Source organism: Gymnodraco acuticeps, unplaced genomic scaffold (assembly GCF_902827175.1).
Source record: "Gymnodraco acuticeps unplaced genomic scaffold, fGymAcu1.1, whole genome shotgun sequence".
NCBI classification, from domain to species: Eukaryota; Metazoa; Chordata; class Actinopteri; order Perciformes; family Bathydraconidae; genus Gymnodraco; species Gymnodraco acuticeps.
Genome location: NW_022990981.1, coordinates 544,194 through 571,964, shown reverse-complemented (window position 1 = coordinate 571,964; position 27,771 = coordinate 544,194). Strand labels below are relative to the sequence as shown.

General features: G+C 41.5%; 1 protein-coding gene across 10 annotated transcripts in view; it reads left to right on the top strand.

Moving 5' to 3' along the window:
* mcf2l2 (MCF.2 cell line derived transforming sequence-like 2) overlaps window positions 1-27,771 on the top strand; it is a 179,429-nt gene that overhangs the window by 114,370 nt on the left and 37,288 nt on the right. For all 10 annotated transcript variants that reach the window (XR_004570902.1, XR_004570901.1, XM_034235578.1 and 7 more), the window contains exons 18-21: window positions 799-868; window positions 3,343-3,435; window positions 3,642-3,734; window positions 17,673-17,795. Coding sequence is in view for 8 of the 10 variants with exons in the window: in XM_034235578.1 (XP_034091469.1) it covers window positions 799-868; window positions 3,343-3,435; window positions 3,642-3,734; window positions 17,673-17,795 (379 nt within the window). In the remaining 2 variants the exon portion in view is untranslated. The remainder of the gene's footprint in view (window positions 1-798; window positions 869-3,342; window positions 3,436-3,641; window positions 3,735-17,672; window positions 17,796-27,771) is intronic.

The window sequence follows — 27,771 nt, the reverse complement described above, 5'->3', positions numbered from 1 at the left end:
TGTGCCGATGAGATAATTATTCAAAGCAACTGTCAACAAGCAGAACAATTCAGAAACATCACTGGCATGCCAAGCAGATTGCAGACTCCCCGAAGGCCTGAACCAAAGAGCTGTTCCTACTTTCCTTCCATCCTTATCTCCTTCCCCTCACTTTATGCTTTCACTTCCTTGCCCTCTCTCTTGCTTCCTGTTTTCGTGTCTACTTGTTAGCTCTTTCTCTCATCTCTCTGTACAGTTACTGATGAAAGTGAGGTGGGGCAGAGATTTTGGACAGATTTGTTCCACTTCTTCAAAATCCTTGGTTTGGATTTTTATAAACTAAGGGGCCAAGACTCAAATTAGTGTAGGCCTACTGCTTTAAATGGGTATTCCAGCAATGTATGGTCCAAAAAGTTGCGAGACTTTATACAGGTAGATTAAAAGAGAATGGGAAAAGCTGCTCACATCTTTCAAATGCTTGGTCTACAGGTCTGAACCGAGATACATTGATCACATCATGAGGATAATTTGCTCAGACTTGAAGCTCATCCTGTTCTGCTCAGGATTAGTAAACTGCTGTTCATGTGTAAAATTGACAGTCCTCTCTTTCATTTCCAAACAATGGGTCCAATTTGACACATCAATATTGTGTTCGATAATGACAAGAGTTGAGTTATTGGCCAACTTACCCAAGGAGATCTAAATTATTGACTGTCTCGTGCTACAATAAACTGCACACTTGCATTGATAATGTGATTTCCAGCTCTAGGAAAATGAACAGTGTGAGTTGTGTTCTCATTGTTCATAAACCTCCTGCAGGACATTTCTGAGGGAGCTGGAGAACTGTGCGGAGAAACCAGAGCTGGTGGGGACGTGTTTTCTGAAAAGGGTGAGTAGCTTAAAAAACAGTGGACAGTTCATTTACCCAAGCATTTGGGTTGAGTGTTTACATGTTGTTAATTCAACAATAATGAAAATGTCTCCTGTATAAACAAAGTAAACCTATTATGAGGACCTAGTACATTCAGTGGTTTACTACTTCTGTACTGTTATTTGCAATTGAAATGTGTGAATTTGCTACTATTTCTGAAGTAAAATCATTGCAGGTTTAAAATGGAGCAGCATTCGACGAACCAAAATAGGGTCTCAGAGATGGGTTTTATAGCTTCTGTGTGTATTATTCAGAGGGGATGACTTTAAAGAACATGCTTTTAGATAAATGCAGGACCAGGCAGGATCATCGGGCTGGGTCCAAATAACTTAGGGAAAAGGATCTTGTTGTTTTTCTAACCCTAACCCTAAGACCTTACTTTGCATCCTAATACTCACAGAATCAGTTTATTTGTTTTGACAGTACGTATAAGCATGTCATTTTAAAAAATGAGAACATTGTTGGCTCTCCATTGGATCAGGTCAGATAGATTGTAGGTCTTTCTCATTCCTTCTGAAAGAGTTTTGAGTTGACTGTTAAATTGACAAAAAACCATATCAAGGCATTAGTTCGACATACAAAGAGTACGGCAAAGAGTACAAACTTATTCTGTAGGAAACAGGGTTTGTGTATACCAGGGATGGGCAAATGGCGGCCCGCGGCCCGCATGCGGCCCCCACCTCCTCTTTTTGCGGCCCTCAGATTAATTTATAAACAACGTAATTAATTAAAAATATATATATTTAAAAAAATATATATATTTTGAATTTGTTTTACTTGTAGTAGTAGTACTGATACCGTCCACTAGACTCCTAGTTACGTCGCGAGCTGCGTACATGATTTCAAATACCGCAAACTAATCTGTGACGCATTTGTGTGTATTGTGTTTGTTTCCCGGGGAAACCCTCACAAGAAACACCAGCTGTTGTTATGCCTGCTGTGACATTAAGTTGCCTCTTGTAATTATGCCTTTACAAGCTTAAAAGTTGTATTTATCATCTGAATTTGGCGAAACAAGTTTAATATTCTTAAAACCAAGACTTTGTTTATTTGAAATCAGATGAAAACAAACTGTCATGGACCTTGCCGTGTTATCTATGATTACTACGCTTTTCATTCATAATTTCAGCGGGAGGGAGGGGGAGTGGCGCTGAGGAACAGCAGTGCGGGCTGACAGGTGTCTGTGTTGACATTCCCCTTATTGTGGAATAAGGGGAAGTGTTTTAGGTTCAAGTTAGACAACTAATGTCTGGGTTAGTGTTCATGACTTCATGTTTATGTCATCTTAATGGTTAATCTCAATACACACACATTTTCCGTGCTTTCCAATAGTTTAAAAATAGCTTTATTCCACTGTTTAATAACCTGTTCAATACAAACATGCCACTTGTAAAAATGAAATAACATTTCTGTGAACTGATATTTGTTTAGTGAGCTTATTAGAGGATGTTCCCATTTTTGGCGGATGTTCCCTTTGATTGTAAAATGTCAATGATATTTGATATACTTTATTATTCCCCGTGGGGAAATTGTTTCTCTGAATTTGACCCATCCTGTGTTAGGAGCAGTGTGCTGCCATTTTGAATGGCGCCCGGGGAGCAGTGTGGGGAACGGTGCCTTGCTCAGGGACACCTCGGTAGCACTTGACAAGCAGTCTGACAATGAAGATGTCAGACTTAGTATATTTTTTAATAATTACATACAACACATGGAATTTGTGTGTGTGTGTGTTCCAAGTGAATCTACGGCCCCCTGGTGGCCAGTACATCAATGATGTGGCCTCCACCATCATCAAAGTTGCCCATCCCTGGTGTATACTGTTTGTTTCATGACTTTGGACTCTTTTAATCAAGGGTACAGAATTAGGACACTAGGTGTGTGAAGTTAAAACTTCTTTGCAGCAATGTTGAGCCAATCATGAAATGAGTGAAACTGGATTCGCCTGTCAATACACTGATATTTATTGAGAGCCTCAGCGGCCGGAGAGTTCACAGCATATCACAGTTCTCCTGTAAGATACCAGCAAACTCTGCCCCAAAAGCGCCAAGCACCCATCTATACAAAGAGAAGAGGAGGGCCCTAAAACACGCGGGTTTTCCTTTAATGCATGCCAGATGTCGAGACATAGACTCGTTGCATTGTAAACCCACATGAGCCAAGCTTCTCCCCCACAAGACATCAGATGACCTCTTGACCTGTGTCTTCCTGAGAAGCTATGGATCACATTACAGGCAGGAATACACTTTAACCATTAAACAGATTCCTGAGGACAAATCACTAAACTCTATATACTTTAACAAGACCAAAATATTCCTTTACAAGGTGTACCATCCAGCGATGTGCAGAATTACTGACAGACCTCATATTCAAACAGCTGAAATTGACCAAAAAAAGACAAGTTTTAATTTGAAGGCATGTCTTTGTGTTTTCAGAAAGAAGAGCTTCAGGTGTATGAGAAGTACTGCCAGAATAAACCCCGCTCTGAAGTCATCTGGAGACAGTGTGGAGACAGCCTCTTCTTTCAGGTATGAAGTACTCTTTAGGATGTCAGACTGCAATATTTGTTCCATACACCAGGATAACACTGTTCAACCTGACTCTAGCATTTCAATCTCTTCCCATCTTGCGACAGGTGTGTTTTGACATGAACTTATTGTAGCTTTAACACTAGGTTAAGTAGGTCTATCCTGTGTCTTTCCTGATGGGGAATGTTTGGTGTTTGTGACAACAGGAATGCCAGAAGAAGCTGGACCACAAACTCTCTCTGGATGCCTACCTGCTGAAGCCTGTCCAGAGGATCACCAAATACCAACTCATGCTCAAGGTAACATCTTGCAGTCACGGAAAAGGTGGACCCAAATGCAGAAAGAAAGATAGAATATAAACTACCTTTGTTTAAAGGCTTCGTTCAGACAAGGCAAGGTAAAACAGAACTTCCAGACGAATAAAACTCCAACAGAAAAACCAGGACTTAAAGCAGAAGAAATGAGAGGAGGAAGTACAGGTGTACCGAAGGTCAGGTGTTTGCAGGGCTGATGGGGAATAGGTAGAACTCATAAGGCTAGGACAGACCGGGGAAAAATGTGGGAAAACAAACAAAGACAGGAAGTAAAAACGGACTTGACAAACGTTGAGGAGAAAGGCTCCTAAAAGTTTCTCATTTTGCAACTGGAGCCACATTAAGTCTTTTCAACCCAGAGGTGTACATGTGTTCTGCTACACCCATCATTTAGGGTAGAGGATCAACATTCTAACTGTAACCAAGGTGCAAACTTAGGCTCCAAGTTAAACTAAAATCAGTTTGGAAATGATTATTTATTTATTTTAATCGTTTATTTGGCAGGGACATTGCACATTAATGAACACTGAAAACAATAGATATTTCAAGCGTAAATATGCTGGATTTAGCTTTGAGCTACTTTCCACCCGCAGTACCTCACATAAAACATTTAAGAAAATCACATTTATAAACATAGCAAAAACAAATACATGATATGCAAAAAGTGCAAAAGAGCAAGAGCAGCACACACAAGTATTTATCACATGGCAATACAATATAGCACCAATGACATATAAAGTGCAAGAGAAGATACAAGAGATACATAAAGTGCAAGAGAAGATACAAGAGATACATAATTCCATGTCAGCCACAGCTTGTTACAAAAAACCTGACTGATAGTGTGTTCAACAAACTTAAACTAGCTTTATTAAATGTCAGGTCTTTGGCAGGAAAAACATTTTTAATCAATGATTTTATCACTGAGCACAATCTCGATTTTATGTTTTTAACGGAAACATGGATTGAACAAAAATAACAGTGCAGCTGTTCTTATCGAATCAACCCCTCTCAACTTTAGTTTTATGAGTCAGGAAGAATGCATAAGAGAGGAGGTGGAGTTGCTATTTTGTACAATGATTCCCTTCAATGCAGGAAGACATCTTATGGGAACTTTACTTCTTTTGAATATGTGGCCCTTCAGCTGAAATGCTCCTCTCGAGCTCTGTTCCTAAATATCTATAGACCACCCAAATACTGTGCAAGCTTTTTGATGACTTTACTGAACTGCTGTCTATAGTGTGTATTGACTTTGACCGTCTAGTCATTGTTGGTGATTTTAACATCCATGTTGACAACCCCCAGGACAGAGGGACTAAAGTACTGTTTTGTGTTCTTGATAACTATGGACTGACTCAGCATGTGACGGAGCCCACGCACAATAAGGGGCACACTCTGGACTTAATTATCTCAAAGGGTCTGAATATCTCTGAGGTTGTGGTGACTGATGTTGCACTCTCTGACCATTCCTGTGTTTTCTTTGAGAGCTCTATTTCTGTTCACAAAAATGCTCAAAAAGAGGTAACCACAAAGCGATATTTAACTGAAAACACTAGGGAAATGTTTACTCAGAATTTTTCTTCCACACTTGCCCCTGCTAACATCTCAGTAAATGAGCTAGTAGATCATTTTAATTCAAAAATGTAAAATGTTATAGATGCCATTGCTCCAACTAGGGTAAAGGAAGTGACTGGGAAGACCGTGAGAACAGAGAAAAAAGAGTGTCGAAAAGCTGAACGCAGGTGGCGAAAAACAAATCTCCAGGTTCACTTTGAAATCTATAAAGAGAGACTTAGCCTTTATAATTTGGAATTGAAATTTGCCCGACAGTCTTTCTTCTCTGATATCATTGCCAAAAACAAAAACAACGCACGTGCCTTGTTCGCTACCGTCGACAGACTAACTAACCCCCCAGTGTCAGTAGCCTCTGAATTTCTATCCACCAGGGCGTGCAATGAATTTGCCTCCTTCTTCACTGACACAATTCAGAAAATCAGACAAGCAGTCAGTGCCTCTGCATCAGGAACAGCAAATGTTTTGTCTCTGTGTCCACCTAATATCAATTCAGACATCATGACACAATTCCATCAGATTAATGATAAAAACCTAGAGGACATTATAGGGCTGTGCGATTATGGCAAAAATCATAATCACGATTATTTGGTCAATAATTGATATCACGATTATTTTGACGATTATTCATTGACCATTTATTGAACTTTAAAACAAATAATATTTTACCAATAAACAAGATCAACAAATATGTTGGAGCGCACTTCCAAAACCATACTAAACATATATTAATATGATAAATAAAAATAAATTAGACCAAAATAAATGAAATGAAATATGTTGCAGTGCACTGTCACAACCTACTGAAAACTCCTTAACATATAGCCAACATTTTGGTAAAACATATTCAACATATTCCACTCAGTTAAACGTTGAAGGCTGGCCAACCGTCATGGTCCAGAAGTAACAGGAAATAAATGTTGAACTACAATTTAAGACCAAATAAAAATGTTTAGGCCACCATGGCAAATGCTGGTAGGGCTGCTCATGTCATCTCTTAAAGATTTTTTTGCAAGACATACCAGCCTGTTTACATGGTCTGGTTTCAGAGATGAGCGCAGGCAGGTGACAATATTGCCACCTGTACTGAAGACCCTCTCTGAAGAGGAACTTGTGGCAGTGCTGCCACATATGACACAGGAAAAAAAGAAAAGACTCTGAAGAACCCTTTCTTTGCCATTATATAAAAATAGTGTTGCTACAAAAGTATAAATTAGGCTTACTAATAAGACAACTCAGATCTGAAGCTACACAGTAATCTGCTGCAGCAACAGTGCAATAAAAAAGACAACATTAATAGAATCAAACCCATTTTTTGTTGCATTTTATTAGAGTATAAAAATAAATGCCTTTAAAATAGGATGCAAGCAACACTAGTTTCTGAACTGATAGACTATAATCAATTTAAACAGAACAGATCTTAATGTTTGCATTCTTATACCATTTTGTACAATAATTATCATGAATAAATTCAAACAAACTAAAACTTACAGCAGATTAATAACGGTATCTAAATTGAGTTTTTATTATATCAAAAACCTGTTGAAATGCTGCTGTTATTTTTACTGTCCCACAAAAGCGCGTCGCAGCCTCCAGGAAAGCTTATTTCATAACTTTGCCGTCTTTGAAAGACTTCATGTGTTTCGCAAGAACGTGACTGACACGATAAGATGCTATGGTAGCAGCCTTGCTCTTGTTGTTGGGCCTGGTGAAATGGACTGCTGTGCATTTAGCTGTGCTCTCAGGCCCCTCCCCTTTTGGAGCGTAGGGCAGAATTAGGAGGGAATTCCGTCTCGTAGCGTTTGTGCACTGTTTTGAAATGCCGCTCCTAAATTACCCTTATTCGATAAAGCCACGCTCGCATTGCAGATGAGACAGATGGACTTTGAATTGGAATAGATACAAAAATAATGATCCTCCCACTTGGAGTGAAAATTATATATTTTGGGCTTTTTTGCTTCTGCCATAATTGCGGTCTTGTGTGTGTCACTCCTGTTGACCATCCATGCTGTTGACACGGACAACGTCAGCGAACTAGTGCACTGCTCACCAGCCACGCCCGGACACATGGGGTGAGGCCGGCCAATCACAAAGCTTTGATGCGTTCAAGTGCATTATTCTGGCACGGGAACATTATGTTACAGGACATTAACGATAAAACAGAATATTGTTGTTCTATTTTTAGACACATCTCGCGATCGACTGGGAATCTCCCCGCGACCCTTCTTTTTAACTAGTTGCTGCTCTTGTTCTGACATCTTCGCTTGCGCTGAACACTCACAACACATGTCACTCCCACGTGGCCGAGTGGGCTTTTAGGGAGAGGCGAAAGCGCACCCAGCAAAATAATCGTATTTTGTCAATTATGCTGTTTTCCTAATCGTCGCAAGCCATAATCGTAATCGCGATTAAAATACGATTAATTGCACAGCCCTAGGACATTATACAACTTCTGAAATCCTCCTCTTGCTGCCTTGATATTATTCCAACAGGATTTTTCAAAGATGTTTTTCCTTGCATGGCCTCAGATCTACTTCATATAGTAAACAAGTCTCTTCACTCAGGTGTTTTTCCACAGGCTCTGAAAACTGCAGTCATTAAACCGCTCTTAAAAAAGCATAATCTAGACGCTTCAGTAATGAACAATTACAGGCCCATATCAAACCTCCCATTTCCAGGTAAAATCATTGAAAAAGTAGTCTTTCAACAGTTGAGTAATTTCTTGCATTTAAATAGCTGTTTGGATGTGTTCCAGTCAGGCTTTCGTCTAAACCACAGCACTGAGACTGCTCTTGTAAAGGTCTTCAATGACATCCACTTAAACACAGACAGTGGCAGAACTTCAGTGTTAGTATTATTAGATCTCAGTGCTGCGTTTGACACTGTTGACCACAACATATTACTAGACCGACTAGAAAACTGGGTGGGACTTTCGGAAACAGTTCTAAATTGGTTTGAATCCTACTTAAAGGACAGAAACAACTTTGTTTCTATAGGTAAATACAAATCTGAGTTGACAAATATGACATGTGGGGTTCCTCAAGGCTCCATCTTGGGGCCTCTTCTCTTTAACATCTACATGCTACCACTGGCTCAGATAATGAAAAACAACAAAATAAGTTACCATAGCTATGCGGATGACACACAAATTTACATAACCATTTCACCAGGAGACTATGTTCCAATTCAAACACTGAGTAAGTGCATTGAACAAATCAATGACTGGATGTGTCAGAACTTTCTCCAATTAAACAAAGACAAAACTGAGGTAATGGTCTTTGGAGCCAAGGCAGAATGTATAAAAGTTAGCGCTGAGCTTCAGCCTGCAATGTTCAAAACAACAGATAAAGCTAGAAATCTAGGTGTAGTCATGGACTCTGACCTGAGTTTCAACAGTCACATTAAAACAGTTACTAAATCAGCTTACTATCACCTAAAGAATATATCTAGGATGAAAAGACTAATGTCACAGCAGGATTTGGAAAAACTTGTCCATGCTTTTATCGTCAGTAGACTGGATTACTGTAATGGTGTCTTCACAGGTCTCACTAAAAAATCTATTATGCGGCTTTCACACCAGCGCTTTTCCCTTTCTAGCTCCGAGCGGGAGCTTTCTGGTTCAGCTCCGGTTTCCCTTTTCTGCTCCCGCTCTGTTCACACCGCCCAGCACCCAACTGGTGCTGCCGCTGCTGCGTCATGACGTCATTGTTTACATTGCTGATTTGCTCCCCAACGGCATTACGGCGCTCACAACAACAACGTGGAACTGCGTCGGGTCGATGATCGTGTTGCTTTTAATCACACGAAGCCAGATTAAATTGAATAACGACTTCTCCAACCTTATACTTTGCTCCAGAGTGCCGTGGTTCATTGTTTATTAATGTGTTTCTGCAACATTTACTGACCGCTGCAGTGTTGGCTGCTCTTCCACGGGAGTTTATTCTCCTCCGTTAGCTCCCGGTTAGCTCACACTGCTGCGGCCGCTCTAAAGTATTCACTGTCCGACTCACACAAGCAGCTGATACATATCCCCAGTTCCCCTTAGCCTAAGTGAATGTGTGTCAGTCTGAATTGACGCTGTTTGGCATCACAACGCTGTTATGAAAGTTTCTCTGGTATAAAATGGGTGATGTTAGCATAGCAACCGAAGCTAAACTGACTACTTGCTATTGCTATCCTATTGTGGCATAAACCGTTTTCTACAGGCACATTTTACCGGCGTATTTTTATTATGATTCTACTTGTGATAGTCGGACACGACAACCTGTGCAGCCCATGTATTGATTCCATCCGATAGCTGCTACAATACAAAACAAAACGTCTGCGTCTCTCCACAATGATCAATAACAGTGAACGGATGGTCAAAGTAAGGTACAAATAAACAGAATCACACGAAGCCTGGTTAGTGTTGCCTGACTTTATAAAGTGTGTTTATAAGCACTACTGCTTGTAGGCAGGCATGACAGTCGACCCATGTTCAGGGGAGGTGGGTTTAGTTTCCTGCACGCCTCGACGTAAGAGAGACGTAAGCGACGCCACCTCTTAGCTCCGAAGCTCTTGCCTCTAGACCGACAATTTTTTGGAGCTGGAAGTGAACCCGATTCCGGAGCTAAGAGCCGGCGCCGCTGCGGTGTGAACAGGAAAAACCGGCGCTTTTCAGGCTCCAGCTCCGAGCCGGAGCTGAAAAAGCGCTGGTGTGAAAGGGGCATTAGAAAGCTGCAGCTGATTCAGAACGCCGCTGCTCGAGTCCTCACTAACACTAAGAAAGTGGATCACATCACTCCTGTTCTGAAGTCTTTACACTGGCTTCCTGTGTGTCAAAGAATAGATTTCAAAATACTGCTGCTGGTTTATAAAGCACTGAATGGTTTAGGCCCAAAATACATTTCTGATCTTCTGCTAAATTATGAACCATCCAGATCTCTCAGGTCTTCAGGGACTGGTCAGCTTTCTGTCCCCAGAGTCAGAACTAAACATAGAAAAGCAGCGTTCAGTTATTATGCTCCAAATATCTGGAACAAACTCCCAGAAACCTGCAGGTCCGCGACAACTCTTGCTACTTTTAAATCCAGGCTGAAGACTTATCTTTTTGTCGCTGCTTTTAATTGAAACTGAGCCGTTGTGTTCATCAGTAAAGTGGAACTTCTGTGTGAACTATTCATATCTTAAACTGCACTGTAACTTTTTATTCATGTACTTTTTATTCATGTATTTTTTCTTTTAATGTTTCTTTTATTATCTTTTACTGTTTTTAAATGCCTTTGTCTAAATGTCTTTCATTTTTGTAAAGCACCTTGAATTGCCTTGTGTTGAAAGGTGCTATATAAATAAACTTGCCTTGCCTAAAGTGCAAGAGGAGATACCCCTGTATTAAAGTGCATTTAGCAGTGATTGCACGTCTGTTTGTTTCTCAACCATTCCTTGAGTTGACCTTTAAAACTATTGAAAGTGGGACAACCCCGTATCTCAGTTGGGAGGCTATTCCACAATGAGCTGCCTTTAATGGAAAGTACATTTTGTCCAAAAGTGGTCCGTCTACGGTGGACTTCCCAGTCTCCTCTGGTTTCTGACCTAGTACAGCGTCCAGTGTCTTTTTTGTGGATGAATTCCCCTAAGGGAGGGGGGGGCCAGTCCATGTAAACATTTATAAATAAACCACAAACTTTTAAAAGACTTAAAATGGTCAAAACTAAAGAAATTGTGTTTTTCAAGGATGGTACAGTGGTGGTATGAATAAGGCTTTCTGTCAAACACCTTGATAGCTCTCTTGTACAGCTGTTCTATTGGCTTCAGGTTTGGTAATTTTGGAGAAACCAGCTCGAGTGTGCTAGAATTTGAAAATACACTGCCGGAAAAAATCTGACACTTCCTTACAGAGCCCCTCCTCCAACACACAGGAACGTGCACATGACCAATGAGGGCACGAGATAAGTTTGTGCACAGATGGAAGGCTTACAGGCAGGTGGGCCATCCAGTTGGTCGTGCTTTTTTTGAAGCACAGATGACATTTTTTTATGGATTTGTTGTCAAAGCACTTAAGATATTCATTGCTATCGGGATGTTAACAGCATTCCATGGAATATAACAAAAAGTGTATCTCGAGCCGGTTTCTCAAACTTACCTACCCCACCTTTCATGTACATCAAGGGTGCCCAACCAGTCGATCGCGATCGACCGGTCGATCGCGGGGAGATTCCCAGTCGATCGCGAGATGTGTCTAAAAATAGAACAACAATATTCTGTTTTATCGTTAATGTCCTGTAACATAATCTTCCTGTGCCAGAATAATGCACTTGAACGCATCAAAGCTTTGTGATTGGCCGGCGTGACCCCAGTCGGGGGCGGGGCGTGGCTGGTGAGCAGTGGACTAGTTCGCTAACGTTGTCCGTGTCAACAGGAGTGACAGTCCGCACACACACAAGACCGCAATTATGGCAGAAGCAAAACATATATAATTTTCACTCCGAGTGGGAGGATGATTATTTTTGTATCTATTCCAATTCAAAGTCCATTTGTCTCATCTGCAATGTGAGCGTGGCTTTATCGAAGAAGGGTCAATGAGGAGCGGCATTTCAAAACAGTGCACAAACGCTACGAGACGGAATTCCCTCCTAATTCTGCCCTACGCTCCCAAAAGGGGAGGGGCCTGAAAGGACAGCTAAATGCACAGCAGTCCATTTTCACCAGGCCCAACAACAAGAGCAAGGCTGCTACCAGAGCATCTTATCGTGTCAGTCACGTTCTTGCGAAACACATGAAGTCTTTCAAAGACGGCGAAGTTGTGAAAGAAGCTTTCCTGGAGGCTGCCGATGCGTAATAAAAATAACAGTAGCATTTCAACAGGTTTTTGATATGATAAAAACTCAAGTTAGATACCGTTATTAATCAGCTGTAAGTTTGAGTTTGTTTGAACTTATTCATTATAATTATTGTACAAAATGGTATAAGAATGCAAACTTAAATTGATTATAGTCTATTATCAATTCAGGTTAAGAAACTAGTGTTGCTTGCATCCTATTTTAAAGGCATTTCTTTGTATACTCTACTAAAATGCAACAAAAAAAGGGTTTGATTCTATTAATTTTGTCTTTTGTATTGCACTGTTGCAACAGATTCCTGTGTAGCTTCAGATCTGAGTTGTCTTATGAGTAAGCCTAATTTATACTTTTGTAGCAACACTATTTTTATATAATGGCAAAGAAAGGGTTCAGAGTCTTTTCTTTTTTCCCTGTGTCATATTTGGCAGGGTTGTGTAACCCTTATTGTAACATAAGGGTTACACAACCCTTGTGTAACTTCAGTTAAATACTTGTATGTGTGTAGATTAGAAAGAGGTAAGATAAAAGATCTGCAGTATTTTATGAAGTATTAATCGTACAAAGGTCAGTTTTATACAAGTAGAAGTGTGTATTTACCTCGTAGTAGGCTGTCAGTAATGGCTACGCCTCTCTATTTGGACTGGTAGATCTCAGCAGACTGGCAACTTTAAAAGTAGCTCTCGGTTCAAAAAAGGTTGGGCACCCCTGGGCTAGCGGGTCCTACTTCACAGTTTTTCTGGCCCCATAAAATCGTGGTTCTAGTGCCAGGAACAACCAGGCTGAGTCGGGCTGATTATGCTAAACTAGAGAGAGAATCGCTGGCAAGGCCGGGGCTACAACTACAACAAGATGAACATATTTGACCGTGATTTAATTGTAATACACGTTTCAAAATGATGCCGAAGTAACAAAATACTGATACCGGTTAGTAAAAACCATGAATTAATGCTTTGACTAGTCTGCAGATAGACAGCAGACGAAAAACCCTTTTAAAATGCGTGTTTTCTAAATGGAGCTTGGCTAAGCTAACGTTATATATGCTCCGACCGTCCACACTCACAACAACGGCCTATACAGACATAAATAAACCAGCGACTGTATTCGCCATGACACAGGCAGTCTGTGGTTTGTACTTGTTTAACTTTTGTCTAGTTTCTGAACATATATGAAGAGCTGTGAGCTATGGGTGCTAAGAGCTAACGGTTGTGTTGTTTTTCTGGGGCTCTCATTGAAGATGACGTCACGGCTCCGCCTACACTGCGTTACTATAGTAACTGCCCCAGTTCCTAAACTGTAATGGAAGCGCAGCATTAAAGTGAGCCGGGCCTAATAAGGCAGGGTTGCCAACTTTGGGTACCTGGCTGGAGTGAGATTTTGATATCATGGGTTTAATTACACATATGCGCACTAAATTACTGCTATCGTGTCAGTAGCGGGACCTTAGCATATATATAGGATATATACAGTATACAATATATACAAATACACAATATTGGACACAGACTATAAAGGGCACAACGTTTCATTCACTAATGAAAGTCAAACACATGTTTGTTGCCACTGTTTTATTGTGTGCCTGTCGCGATAAGCAATTAATTGACTTATCGTACGATAAATAAAAATGAACTCGATACATTTACATTTACATGAGGATGTGACTAGCAGTTTGAAAGGATGTACTTGAATTATTATTATATATTATCATTATGTCAGTGGTCTAAAATGGTCATACAACGGTGCCGACAATATTATCTTTTATCGCAATAATTTCCGGGAAAATGTATCCAACAAAATTAATTATCGTGAGAGGCCTATACATGAAACACACACACACAAACAAATCTACAGACTTACTACAAACTGCCAAATATATTAATTAACACACTCTAATTAACACACTCACTCTCATATACTCTGACTCTATTTTGGCCTAGTAATAAGCAGCAGACTTTTATTTTTTTATCATTTCTACTGGATCTTAGATCTGCGCATGCACAATACGGGTCAGGGATTGACCAACCGGCTCCCACTGCTCTGTTGTCTTTTAACGTTGTTAAGAGTGGTGGGGGCGGGGAGGGAGGGAGCGGATCGACAGCTTGAGCAACTGTCAACTCAACATTGTAAATAACCAACCAAAAACGATCGCCGGTTCATCTTGTTTTTGGCGTGAGAATAGTTTGGGCAGCGTGAGAGCGTGAGATTGAGAGTGAAAGCGTGTGTCACACGCCAGATGCGTGAGAGTTGGCAACCCTGTAATAAGGCCTAACCAAACCGAGCGAGGCCGAGCGAGGCCTGCAGTGGAAATGTATAGAGTGATTTATAAACCAGTTTGGTTTTCGTGCTCACCACTACACTGAGACAGCTAACTGTATCTTTGTGGAAAAAGTTAAATGTATGTTGGACACAAGCCCTTATGTAGGTGCTGTCTTCCTTGATCATTCCTTGAAGTCATTTGACACCGTTGACCACCAAGTGCTCCTTACAAAGCTGACTTATTTCTATTTTTCGGCAGTTTCTATACATTGGTTTAAGTCTTACTTATTGAACAGAAAACAGTGGGTTTTGGTCAACGGTGCCAAATTCCCCTACCTTATCAACCCTGTTGGGGTTCCACAAGGTTACATTCTTGGACCGTTACTTTTTTCAATGTACATCAGGGGTGCCCAACCTTTTTTGAACCGAGAGCTACTTTTAAAGTTGCCAGTCTGCTGAGATCTACCAGTCCAAATAGAGAGGCGTAGCCATTACTGATAGCCTACTACCAGGTAAATACACACTTCTACTTGTATAAAACTGACCTTTGTACGATGAATACTTCCTAAAATACTGCAGATCCTTTATCTTACCTCTTTCTAATCTACACACATACAAGTATTTAACTGAAGTTACACAAGGGTTGTGTAACCCTTATGTTACAATAAGGGTTACACAACCCTGCCAAATATGACACAGGGAAAAAAGAAAAGACTCTGAACCCTTTCTTTGCCATTATATAAAAATAATGTTGCTACAAAAGTATAAATTAGGCTTACTCATAAGACAACTCAGATCTGAAGCTACACAGGAATCTGTTGCAACAGTGCAATACAAAAGACAAAATTAATAGAATCAAACCCTTTTTTTGTTGCATTTTAGTAGAGTATACAAAGAAATGCCTTTAAAATAGGATGCAAGCAACACTAGTTTCTTAACCTGAATTGATAATAGACTATAATCAATTTAAGTTTGCATTCTTATACCATTTTGTACAATAATTATAATGAATAAGTTCAAACAAACTCAAACTTACAGCTGATTAATAACGGTATCTAACTTGAGTTTTTATCATATCAAAAACCTGTTGAAATGCTACTGTTATTTTTATTACGCATCGGCAGGCTCCAGGAAAGCTTCTTTCACAACTTCGCCGTCTTTGAAAGACTTCATGTGTTTCGCAAGAACGTGACTGACACGATAAGATGCTCTGGTAGCAGCCTTGCTCTTGTTGTTGGGCCTGGTGAAAATGGACTGCTGTGCATTTAGCTGTCCTTTCAGGCCCCTCCCCTTTTGGGAGCGTAGGGCAGAATTAGGAGGGAATTCCGTCTCGTAGCGTTTGTGCACTGTTTTGAAATGCCGCTCCTCAATGACCCTTCTTCGATAAAGCCACGCTCACATTGCAGATGAGACAAATGGACTTTGAATTGGAATAGATACAAAAATAATCATCCTCCCACTCGGAGTGAAAATTATATATGTTTTGCTTCTGCCATAATTGCGGTCTTGTGTGTGTGCGGACTGTCACTCCTGTTGACACGGACAACGTTAGCGAACTAGTCCACTGCTCACCAGCCACGCCCCGCCCCCGACTGGGGTCACGCCGGCCAATCACAAAGCTTTGATGCGTTCAAGTGCATTATTCTGGCACAGGAAGATTATGTTACAGGACATTAACGATAAAACAGAATATTGTTGTTCTATTTTTAGACACATCTCGCGATCGACTGGGAATCTCCCCGCGATCGACCGGTCGATCGCGATCGACTGGTTGGGCACCCCTGCGCTAGCCGGTACTAGGCCAAGTGGAAACGCAAGCAAAAACGGGCCCCGCACGGCTAGGCACACTTAAAGCGAGCTACCCGCTGCAGTGGAAACGCGCCATTAGAGACACAGGGGAAGATGGTGATAGGTCTATAATTGGACATCATTGCCTTATCCCCAGATTAAAAAATCGGTGTCACCATGTCCACCTTCCAGGATGATGGAACATCCCTCACTTTGTTATCAGTGGTGTTGAAATAGAGGAAGAGAAGCCATGTGAATCAGCTGAAAATGTTTTTATCGTTATTATTAATGGTCAGCTCTGCTGAAATAACGGTTAGTGGTGTTTAACACACATAATGTTCTGACCATTTTCATCAACACATGTTTCGAATCAAAATCAGAAAAGATAAAGGAAATCGTAAAAAAAAAAACTTCTAAAATTGGGTTATAAGGAACCAAAGTCTTCAGGAATGAGCTGCTTTCATGAGAAGAATCTCAGAATAATTTTACTTTTCAGTGACTCGACTGCATTGCCATGACAAGAGTTACTCCATACTCATACCATACAGGCCATGTCACTGATAAAACACATGTATAAGAGGTTATAATTAGAGTAAGGGGTTCTCTAATGCATTATTTTCTTATATATCAATCAATCTTGAACCCTGTTTACATTTTGCCCATTCTCCCTTTTCATTCTGGCGTTCCTTATCATTATAAGAGATTTCTGCTCCGATTATTTTTGCGCTCCCAGGATTCATGTGTTCTACCTGTTAAACAGTCAAATGCCATATTTTTTTTGTTTGGTTTAGCTGCCACTGTAACCTCCAATACCCAGAGTGTGATGGTCTGTGAATTAAAATGTACATGTTCTTCATCATTATATTTGTCGTCAGAAGTATCCTAAGATGTATACTTTTCAACTATTTTCAATAGATAAGCTGATCAAGCATGATCTGTTTAATCAAATCAATTCCAGTGTCTTCTAAAACTTTAAAATCGACTCAAAATTATTCAAAATCGGCCACCAGGAGTTCAAATATGGCCTCTTTCTGGTTCAAATTGCCATTTTGGATCCTGAAAATGTCAGAAATGTATTTGGCATCCCCAAAAAGCCCTATTTTCCATAAGGCATTTATACTAATTATTGCTAGTTAAACCAAAGCTGGGGTCCCATAGTATACAATTTTAACATCAAACAAAAACGTCCGACATTCCTGGGTTCACAATGTTGGCAAGTGGACTATTAAGGGAGTGGTATTAATGAAATGAAATGGAATTATCTATACAATTTGTTATAATTCTCATTTACTTTTATTACATTGAAACACTTTGGAACACATACATAAAGTCACTCCTCATACACGACCTTACTGACCCAAACCGTAATGTTCAGTAATGTTCTCCCTTTGGGACTTCTCTTTTGTATTGTAGTGTTTTATTCTGTGTTTCCTTCCTTTTACCCTGCCTTATTCGATCTTTCTACCACCCCCCCTTCTTCCTTCCCGTCTTACAGGAGATGTTGAAATGCAATAAAGGCGAGGGGACGGCTGAGCTGGAGGAGGCTCTGACCACCATGCTGGACATCATCAAGTCTGTCAACGACTCCATGCACCAGATAGCCATCACTGGTTTCGAGGTCAGTTTGTAGAATGTATTCAGCATCATGTACACAAATGTGTTAAGTAAACAAGGTCTTAACTTAACTCAACTGTTATTACGATAACTAAAACTTGAATGAAACCACTATGGAAATTCCATCCATCCATCCATCCATCCATCTTCTCCCGCTTATCCGTGGTCGGGTCTCGGGGGTAGCAGTTCCAGCAGAGAGCCCCAAACTTTCCTTTCCCTGGCCACATCAACCAGCTCTGACTGGGGGATCCCAAGGCGCTCCCAGGCCAGCGAAGAGATATAATTCCTCCACCTGATCCTAGGTCTACCCCTTGGTCGCTTCCCAGCTGGACATGCCTGAACACCTCCCGAGGGAGGCGCCCAGGTGGCATCCTAACTAGGTGCCCGAACCACCTCAACTGGCTCCTTTCGACGCGAAGGAGGAGCGGTTCAACTCCGAGTCCCTCTCGGATGACCGAACTTCTCACCTTATCCCTAAGGGGCGGAGAAAACCCATCTCGGGCGCTTGTATCCGCGATCTCGTTCTTTCGGTCATGACCCATCCTTCATGACCATAGGTGAGGGTAGGAACGAAAATGGCCTGGTAGACAGAGAGCTTTGCCGTCTGGCTCAGCTCCCTTTTCGTCACAACGGTGCGGTAAAGCGACTGCAGTACCGCTCCTGCTGCTCCGATTCTCCGGCCCATCTCACGCTCCATTGGTCCCTCACTCGAGAACAAGACCCCGAGATACTTGAACTCCTTCACTTGGGGTAAGGACTCATTCCCTACTTGGAGTGGACAGTCCATCGGTTTCCTGCTGAGAACCATGGCCTCAGATTTGGAGGTGCTGATCCTCATCCCAGCCGCTTCACACTCGGTTGCGAACCGATCCAGTGAGTGCTGAAGGTCGCAGACCGATGAAGCCATTAGAACCACATCATGTGCAAAAAGCAGTGGTGCAATCCTTAGTCCACCAAACTGCAGACCCCCTCCTCCACGACTACGCCTCGAAATCCGATCCATGTATATTACAAACAGGATCTGTGACATAGCGCAGCCCTGGCGGAGGCCAACCCTCACCGTAAATGGGTCCGACTTACTGCCGAGGACCCGGACACAGCTCTCGCTTTGGGAATACAGAGATTGGATGGCCCTGAGTAGAGACCCCCTCACCCCATACTCCCGCAGCACCTCCCACAGTAACTCCCTGGGAACTCGGTCATACGCCTTCTCCAAGTCTACAAAACACATGTAGACCGGATAAGCGTACTCCCAGGCCCCCTCCAGGATCCTTGCGAGAGTAAAAAGCTGATCCATCGTTCCACGACCAGGACGGAATCCGCATTGTTCCTCCTCAATCTGAGGTTCGACAATCGGCCTGACCCTCCTTTCTATGGAAATTGAGGATTTTAATGAGTTCCTCTTAAATCATGACATATGCACAGCACGGCACACACATTGACATTTAGAATAGGGTTCCTGGTCCTAATAGAAGCTATTAAACAGCACCAGGTTAGCAGTGTGGGGGTCGGAGGCTTATTTGCTCAAGAGAACCTCGGCAGGGCCCAGAAGGCAAACTGTTACCTCTCAGTCAACATTCCGTTTTTGGTACCAGCATCCCTCCGGTTCCCAAGCTAATTCCCTGAAGGCTGAGCTACTGAAAAATCCCTTTGGAATGTTTACTGAATAAATCATATCATCATAACCTTGCCTTAAATAACCTCAAGTAAAAAAATGTGCTTGTAAAATGTCAATCCGTTTACACAGACTGCTGAGAAGGATGTTATTTGAGGATTTAATCATGCATGTTATTTGTTCTGAAATGATGTCACAACTAAAGAACACATGGTCCAGATGTATTGAGTACAAGCTTTCATCTTACATAAGAAAAACAAAGTTAGTTGAATGTTACGATACAGCATTGTTGGCTTGAGTGATTCATCCTTTTTTCTGCAGAATGTTCACTCGTTTGTAATTTTTTTTGATTGTGTGAAAAATCTTAGGGAGCAACATAGAAAACTGTTTTTAACAATGCTAATAAACTGTGGTTCCTGGTAGCCTTTGAATCCTTTGCAAAAGTCTGTCCATGCAGCTTAATCTCCAGATCAGATAATCTATTAACCAAACATTCTCAGGGGTGACTTGCCATTCTTAAAAGGTTGTGTTGACAAAACCACACTTTATAAGTACATCATTGAAAGCCGAGGAGTTTAGTTGAGGAAGTTGTTACAAACATTTCTGAGAATTCATTTCAGTCCCTGGGGGATTTCAGCCTGTGTGTTTAGCCTCTTGACTAGACTTGCCTTCTATGTATAGTGGAATTGTGATGACTATCATGGTATGGATCTGCTTTGCTACACAGAGATACACATTTTGTGGCAGATTATTTGTGGCACTTGGCTAAAAGAACTGATTCTGTTTTACTTGATCTCCAAAAATCACATTCAGAGTGCAGTTAGTTCATTTAAAGGGGCCTGTTATGCTCTTTGGGATTTTCCCTTTCCTGTGTTGAGTTATCGTTGTAAATGTAAATGTAATAGATGTAAATGATCTGCAACGGCTAAAATCTCTATCCCACAAACTCCTCCCTGCCTGAAAAGCCTACACTGGACTCCTTTGTTGATTTCTGTTGCATTGTGCAACACATCCTCACTCCCAGGTCGGCCTATGTTGACGTTATGTCAAGTCCCCTGTCGGCTTTTTCCAACGCAAGGGGGGGGCCTTAGCGTCCATTTTCAACGCAAGGGGGGGGGCCCTTAGCGTCCATTTTCAGCTTTCCGGGATGTCCATATGCTTCTATGGACGCTCATGGAAGCACGGCATTCGTTTGTGTCGGCTGCCCTTAAAGGCAATGTGAGCGTCCATTCTCATTGGATAACGGAGAATTGTACACCCGGAAGTAAGTATTCCCCTTACTGTCGATTGATTTTACAGTGATATCTGCACTACTCATCGACTGGAAAACACCAGATTATCCTTGTTAATTACACAACATTGATTGGTTTAAATTGTGTGCAATGCTTTTGTATTTTTCCCCTTCGATTCGGAGAAACAAATGTTTTTTCGGAGTAAAGGATGGCAGAAGACACTACACTACCCAGAATCCCCAGCTATCGTTTGGACTACACCATGTGCTCTGTTTGACAAACCCCGTGATAGTCCTCAAGCTCTGTGATTGGAGAGTGTGCTCCGAGGGTTACGCCGAGCCTCGAACAGCACTTGAAATGGGATGGAACCAAGGCAGACTGTCCAAAACTGGATTTGAACGGGTCCACCACGTCCCCCCCTCCCCCACCCCGTCCCCAGAACTACAAATGCTGGCTATTCTGTTTCGCAACATGTTCTGTATCTATGGCACGTCTCTACTGGGAGTTGTAGTTTTAAAAGACGTTTTCGTATTTCCCATAATAATAAGTTGCCAGTATTAAACTGTGTACATCCCTGGAGGTTTAGGGGATAGGAAACACTCACATTTAAAACATAAAATTAATAAATGGGTGAAAATGGCTTGTGCCCATAATGGGCAGCATTAATATATATATACACACATGCCAGCTAAGGTCAGAAGAGCTTTATTTAACAGCTGGTCTTATGTTTGTGACCCCTGTTGTTAATTGATAACATTACATTACATTAATTGATAAGCCTGAAACATGCACTTGTTAAGGTTCAGAGGCACATTTTGCAAATATGGCAGTAGCCATTGATCAGCTTAAGATAAGATATACTTTATTGATCTCAAGTTGGAACATTTGCATTACATCAGCATGTGTAACTGATTAAATTAAATATGCAGTGGTGTTTATTTGTAAATCATTTAGTATAATCACACAAATTCTGTGTTTTATATTCAACAATTCTGTGTTCTTTATTTATTGATTGTTCAATACCTGACAAGGTCGGAGATGAAATATCTACATACATCTTATAAGAGTATAATACATTATGTATAATATCAGTTAAAATAAGTGCTTCAACATAGTTAATATTGCTGGAGGTATGCACAAATATTGATAGATGTCTTGTAATGCACTATTGAGGAACCTGCGACCCAAGTTTTTCATTCAATGCATAACTACACCGTAGTTGTGTAGGCCTATATCAGGGGTGGCCAACCAGTCAGAGGTTAAGAGCCACATTTGTTCTATGTTACTGCAAAGAGCCACATCAAACACACAGTCACTGATACCGCTTGTTTCAGTGTTTTGTTTTCTGGAGACAAGATTTCAACCACGTCACTGATGCATTTTTGTGGCATTGGGATCTTTTTTTTTTAAATCCTCTGGAGCAGAGAGGAGCTGTGGATTATTGTTATTGATTAATGCATCAGTGTTTCTTAGGGTCAAAAACACTAAACTCACAACTTCAAATGAAAGCGTTTAGTTTATTTAATAAAAGAGCACATGTTCAATGTGAAAAGTGACAGTAGTTATAGATTATTTGCAATTTGGTGCGATATATATATATTTTTTTTAATTATATATATTTTTTAAACACCTTGAATTTCAGGGGGGGGCGCGGGGCTCCGTTGGCGGGGTGCAGCGCCCTTCCAAGACAATGGTAGGGGAAACACTGGATAGTAGTGTTTAATCAACGATAGGTTTTCCCCCCCTCAAAAAGTGATTGGTTCACTGCCTCGCAGGTATTATTGTGATTGGCTCTTGGGCCACATCAAAATTAGACGCGCTGTCATCCTCTCATACTGACACCTGACACCACACATACACACGTAGGGAGAGCCGGGACGAAAGTAACACGGGACGAAAGTAACACGGAACGAAAGTAACGGAGCAATTTTATCCGAGCCCAAACAACTTTGACCGGCCAAATTACGTCAGAATTATCAGCATTCAATACTTAACAGACCTACTAAATATCAGGTTTAACTGTCGTGTTGTCACGATACCAACATTTTGGTTTCGATACCAAGTCAAGAATTGCGATTCCGATTATTTTTCGATACTTTTCTTAAAAAAAGGGAAACAGTCTTAAATGTAATTATTGTGCTTTATTTCAGACCAGAACCAGAACCATAACACAACCTTTAAACAATGAGAACAATACATACAATAAATGACAAGAATTCGTATTAAATAAAATTAATACATTTCTTACAGACAGGCCTCGTGGTGTCCGTAGGCTTGCCCTCACTGTCAGAGATATAGCTAAAATACTTCCACATTTCGCTTCTGGCGTCTTTTTTGTCAACAAGCCGAGGGGCAGCGGCAGTTGCACTCCCACTTGCAGCCATGCTTCTCGTTTTCTCACATGCTCTGGCAGCTAGCGCGTGCACGAGAGCGGGGAGGCACTTGAGCGTGCTTTAGAGGGGCGGGACTGCAGGTACGGCTGCAGAGCAGGGAGTGGAAGCAGAGCGCTGAACACACACAGCTCTTATTTAAACGGCGCTTTCTCACCGGAGTACTTTCCGCCGTCATTCTTAAACGGAGGAATCGTAACGTTTTTAACGGCAGGGTATCGCGGTATACCTTTCAAGTATCGGTACACCGTGCACCACTAGTCAGGAGTCAGTGTCTCTCCCCCGAACTCACACATATAAAATTCAATATGAACTGAAGAGCCGCATGAAACTAGGCAAAGAGCCGCATGCGGCTCGAGAGCCGCAGGTTGGCCACCCCTGGCCTATATGATATGTCAATAAACCTTAGAAAATCTTGAAAGGGATGTGCAAAATAGTCATTATATACAGTCTTTAATTAACTATTAGTAGAGAATAACGAGTAATTTATATACTTTATAGAGATCCTATTAATATCTAATAATAAAAATAATGAAATTCAATAACATGCTTTAACCACTAGGTGTCCCTTTATATCAGCTGTGCACCTTTATGGTGTAAATACAGCCTATCTACCAATTGGATCAAATATAAAAGTCAGCCGAATTAGTGTTGATACTGCAAGGAGATGTATTGTGTGAAAATAAATGTAAGACGTTGTTTAATTACTGATATATTTATGATCCACGTCACGTTTTCAGTTCCTCATGTTTGTCTAGAAGTCTTCTCATCAGGGCTATATAAATACAGAACTACGGCAGATATGTAATATTTAATGCAGCCGAACCGTGTATTACCATGCCGTTATGTGATGACTTCCAAAGAGAAAAGCAAGCACACTCGGAATAAAGTATTATTGTATTTTTTTTAAATATTTTCGGTCTGTTTCTGGTATTTGTTAATGACGATGTGCTGTGAGATGTGAGACTGGAATTGCACAGGGGGAAATAACGTAGGCTATCTTTAGATGCGGATTTTGTTAAACTAATATGTTTGCGCTGTGGACCAACACTATACATTGACGGGGAAGGGGGTAGCAATAAAGATAACACCATTAAACAGTTACACAACATAACAGAAATAATATCGATAGCAGCGTCCCTAGCAACCACCTTGGTAACAATGAAAACGTTATGGACGCAATTTCCTGAAGTAATCTTCGTAATAACTAGCAAACTAAAGATCATGTACATCCACTGCACACATAATCTGAAATAACAACTCATATTTCTCGCATCAAATGACATCAAAACGCATTTTAATGGCCAAACTAACTTTAAAATAGGCATTTTCCATCGAGAATAAAACGAAGTTCGGCCATGTTTTTTTTTCTGCAGGGAGAAATTTGAAGATCACGTGACGTCAAACAGAGCACATGGTGTAGTCCAAATGATAGCTGGGGATTCTGGGTAGTGTAGTGTCTTCTGCCATCCTTTACTCCAAAAACATATTTGTTTCTCCGAATCGAAGGGGAAAAATACAAAAGCATTGCACACAATTTAAACCAATCAATGTTGTGTAATTAACAAGGATAATCTGGTGTTTTCTAGTCGAAAAGGGCCCCCCCCTTGCGTTGAAAATGGACGCTAAGGCCCCCCCCCCTTGCGTTGGAAAAAGCCGACAGGGGACTTGACATAACGTCAACATAGGCCGACCTGGGAGTGAGGATGTGTTGCATTGTGACATCACTTTTTAACACATGGGCCTATATTGGCTAGCGCTCCAAGACATTGTACTTGATATGCTATGAGGAGGGACTTTTCCGACACATCCCTAAGCAGTTGACCAATCACAACAGAGCCGGCCAACTAACCAATCAGAGCAGACTGGGCTCTAGTTTCAGACAGAGGGTGAAAAGAGGCAGTATGAGAAAAATAAGGAGCCTTTTGAACATTGAAGCATGGAGACATGTCACAGTAGAGCAGTGGTTCTCAAACTTTTTCTGTCATTCCCCATTTTGAACAGGTGAGCCTTTTCAAGCCCCACCTGTTCCTCATCGCTCCAATAAAATGGTAGGCCAAGCTTAAAATGGTCAAATGTATCGTTCTACAACAGGGGTCTCCAACCTTTTTTAGGATGAGAGCTACTTTCAAAAAAATTAAACAAGTCGTGAGCTACTTTTACTCCTCTTTTTCAGTTTTTTTGCAGTGTATATATTTAGCACATTTTAACATTATTATATGCTTACCTTTAACCTTTGTGTGCTGTTTGGGTCTGTGGGACCCGTTTTCAGTGAAAAGAAAATATATGATTTTTTTTTAAATGTTGAAGTTAAATGCATCAATCTGGTGCACTTTGAGCACAAAATTAACTTATGGATACATCTCTCAACACTATGAAAGGGAGCTGTATACTTTTCAATAATCCAAACATCTTTAGAATATGATCACAACCAACAACAAATCATTTAAACTTGTGTATTCTTATCTTATGTTACCTAGTTAGCATTCTTTCTTTTTATTTATACATATGTTACTAATCACTCCCCTTTTAAACAGTTTACTGTCCTATAGTACACATTGGAATGATTTCTTACTTTATTTTGTACAACTAGGCTATATTAAATAGATAAAGGTGTGTTTTTTCTCTCTCTCTCTCTCTCTCTCTCTCTCTCTCTCTCTCTCTCTCTCTCTCTCTCTCTCTCTCTGTCTCTGGTTCGCTCACAGAGGCTGTGTGCTCCTCCGTGGCGATGATGGCTTGCGTTAAAAGATAATAATAAAGGCCTATTTGTAAAATGGGAGGACACAAACGGGATTTCGAAAAGTGTCACGGTTAAACTCCTTATGAAGTGGTGAGGTGCCGCTCACATTGCTTTTCTTCCTGACTGCAACGCTGTTGTGTCTGTGTGTGATAGCGTTTCACATGTGTGTATGTGAGAGATGTTTACATATGTCTGCAAATGACTTTGGTTTCAGTTGTGTGTGTGTGAGCAAGCTCGGATTGGTCATCAGGAGATTCGGGACTTTTCCCGTTGGGCCGCTGCCGTTGGTGGGCCGCTGGCTCTGGCATAGGTGGGCCGTGGACTTTCACAACGCCGCTGCGCCGGTACCGCATCCACCGCCGCAAACACCCGCCGTTGCGATGCTCTGGCGGCTCCGGCAGGTCCGGTGCAGCGGTGCTGTGAAAGTCCACCGCCGTTGCGAGTCTCCGGCTGTAATAATCCACTACTGCCCGCGAGGACCCAGGTTCGATTCCGTCCTGAGGTCCAATTATTAATTTTTTTAAATAAAAAAAAAATAATCTCCCGTTCATCGCGTCCATTTGCGACCCACCTATCACATCTCTGGGCCCCACCAGTGGGGTGCGCCCCACACTTTGAGAAACGCTGCAGTAGAGGCACTAAATGCTGATATGAATTCTCAAAATTAGCATAACAGGATCCCTCTAAGGACATATTGATAACAATCTACTCTGGGGATCAACAAGTCCTCCAACTCATACGACCAAATGGGTCGATTGTTCAAGCCCTTATTACGACCAAATATGTCGTTTGTTCAAGCGCTTAATACGACCTATAATTACGTTTTAAAGTTGTCGGCCTCTAGTGCTCCCGTTGAATGCAAACGTTACAGAGGGTTGTTTATTCACAAATAACCCTCTCTGTAAAATCCTAAATTGTAGGATAGTTTGGCCATTAAAACGCTTTATGATTAGATTTCTAGCGAGAAGTATATATTGTACTTTTAGAATCCACGTCCAGTCGATATGTAGGATCTATAGTTTGATAGATATTACGAAGATGATTTGAGGTTTCGTCAGGAGAACGTGTATATGCGGCAAGCTTCCATGTAAAGTTACGGGTTGAAAACTATAGGTTACTTACGTAACCCCAGTTCTCAGAGTAACATGAAGTGAGATGTCTCACTATGGGATGCACCTCATCGCGGAGCAAACAGAAGCATCAATCTCATTATGCCAATCCTGATTGGCTGGTGATCTTGACGTCAGCGTCAGGGAATTCACCCTCTATAAGTAGCTTGCGCCACGACGCATGCGTCATTCAAAATAAGCACCTCTTCTCGCTTCACCATAGCAAGGAGGGCCGTCTGGTGAGACATCTCACTTCATGTTACTCTGAGAACTGGGGTTACGTAAGTAACCTATAGTTCTCATTCATAAAACTCCGTTCGATGTCTCACTATGGGAAATTATAGCTCCCGTATTGTCAGACGAGCTTATCTCGAAAATCACCAAACCAACCAGAACTTAACAGGAAGAGACAGAGCCCAGGATGCAGCCAGACCCTGAGTCGAAAGAGCTCGCGGACCCGAGGGTGCCTGCGAACTCTGACTCGTATGAGCCCCAAAGCAATTGCTTCCACAAACTAGTGGGAGAGCCGTTGCTTAGTAACAGGCTTGCCCTTATAAGGGTTAGCCCAGGACACAAGGGGTTGGTCATTATGACGAAGCACCCTTGATCTGTCCCTGTACGTGCGTAAAGCACGGGCTGGACACGGCAAATCCGGCCGCTGTTCCCCGGAGGAATACAGTGGCGGGGAGGATGCCTCAATGTCAAATGTGGTACCTGAACCAACCGCCTTAAGATAAAGGTAGGGTTGGGCTTCAACCACACTCTGTTTGCCCTGGGGCGAACTGAGTGCATGAAGACTGTACAGATAGTGCATGAGTGCCACTGGCTCGCTTGGCAGCTGCCAGGGTCAGCTTCATGTCACACTGTATTCAGATTGTACCACTCACGGGCCAG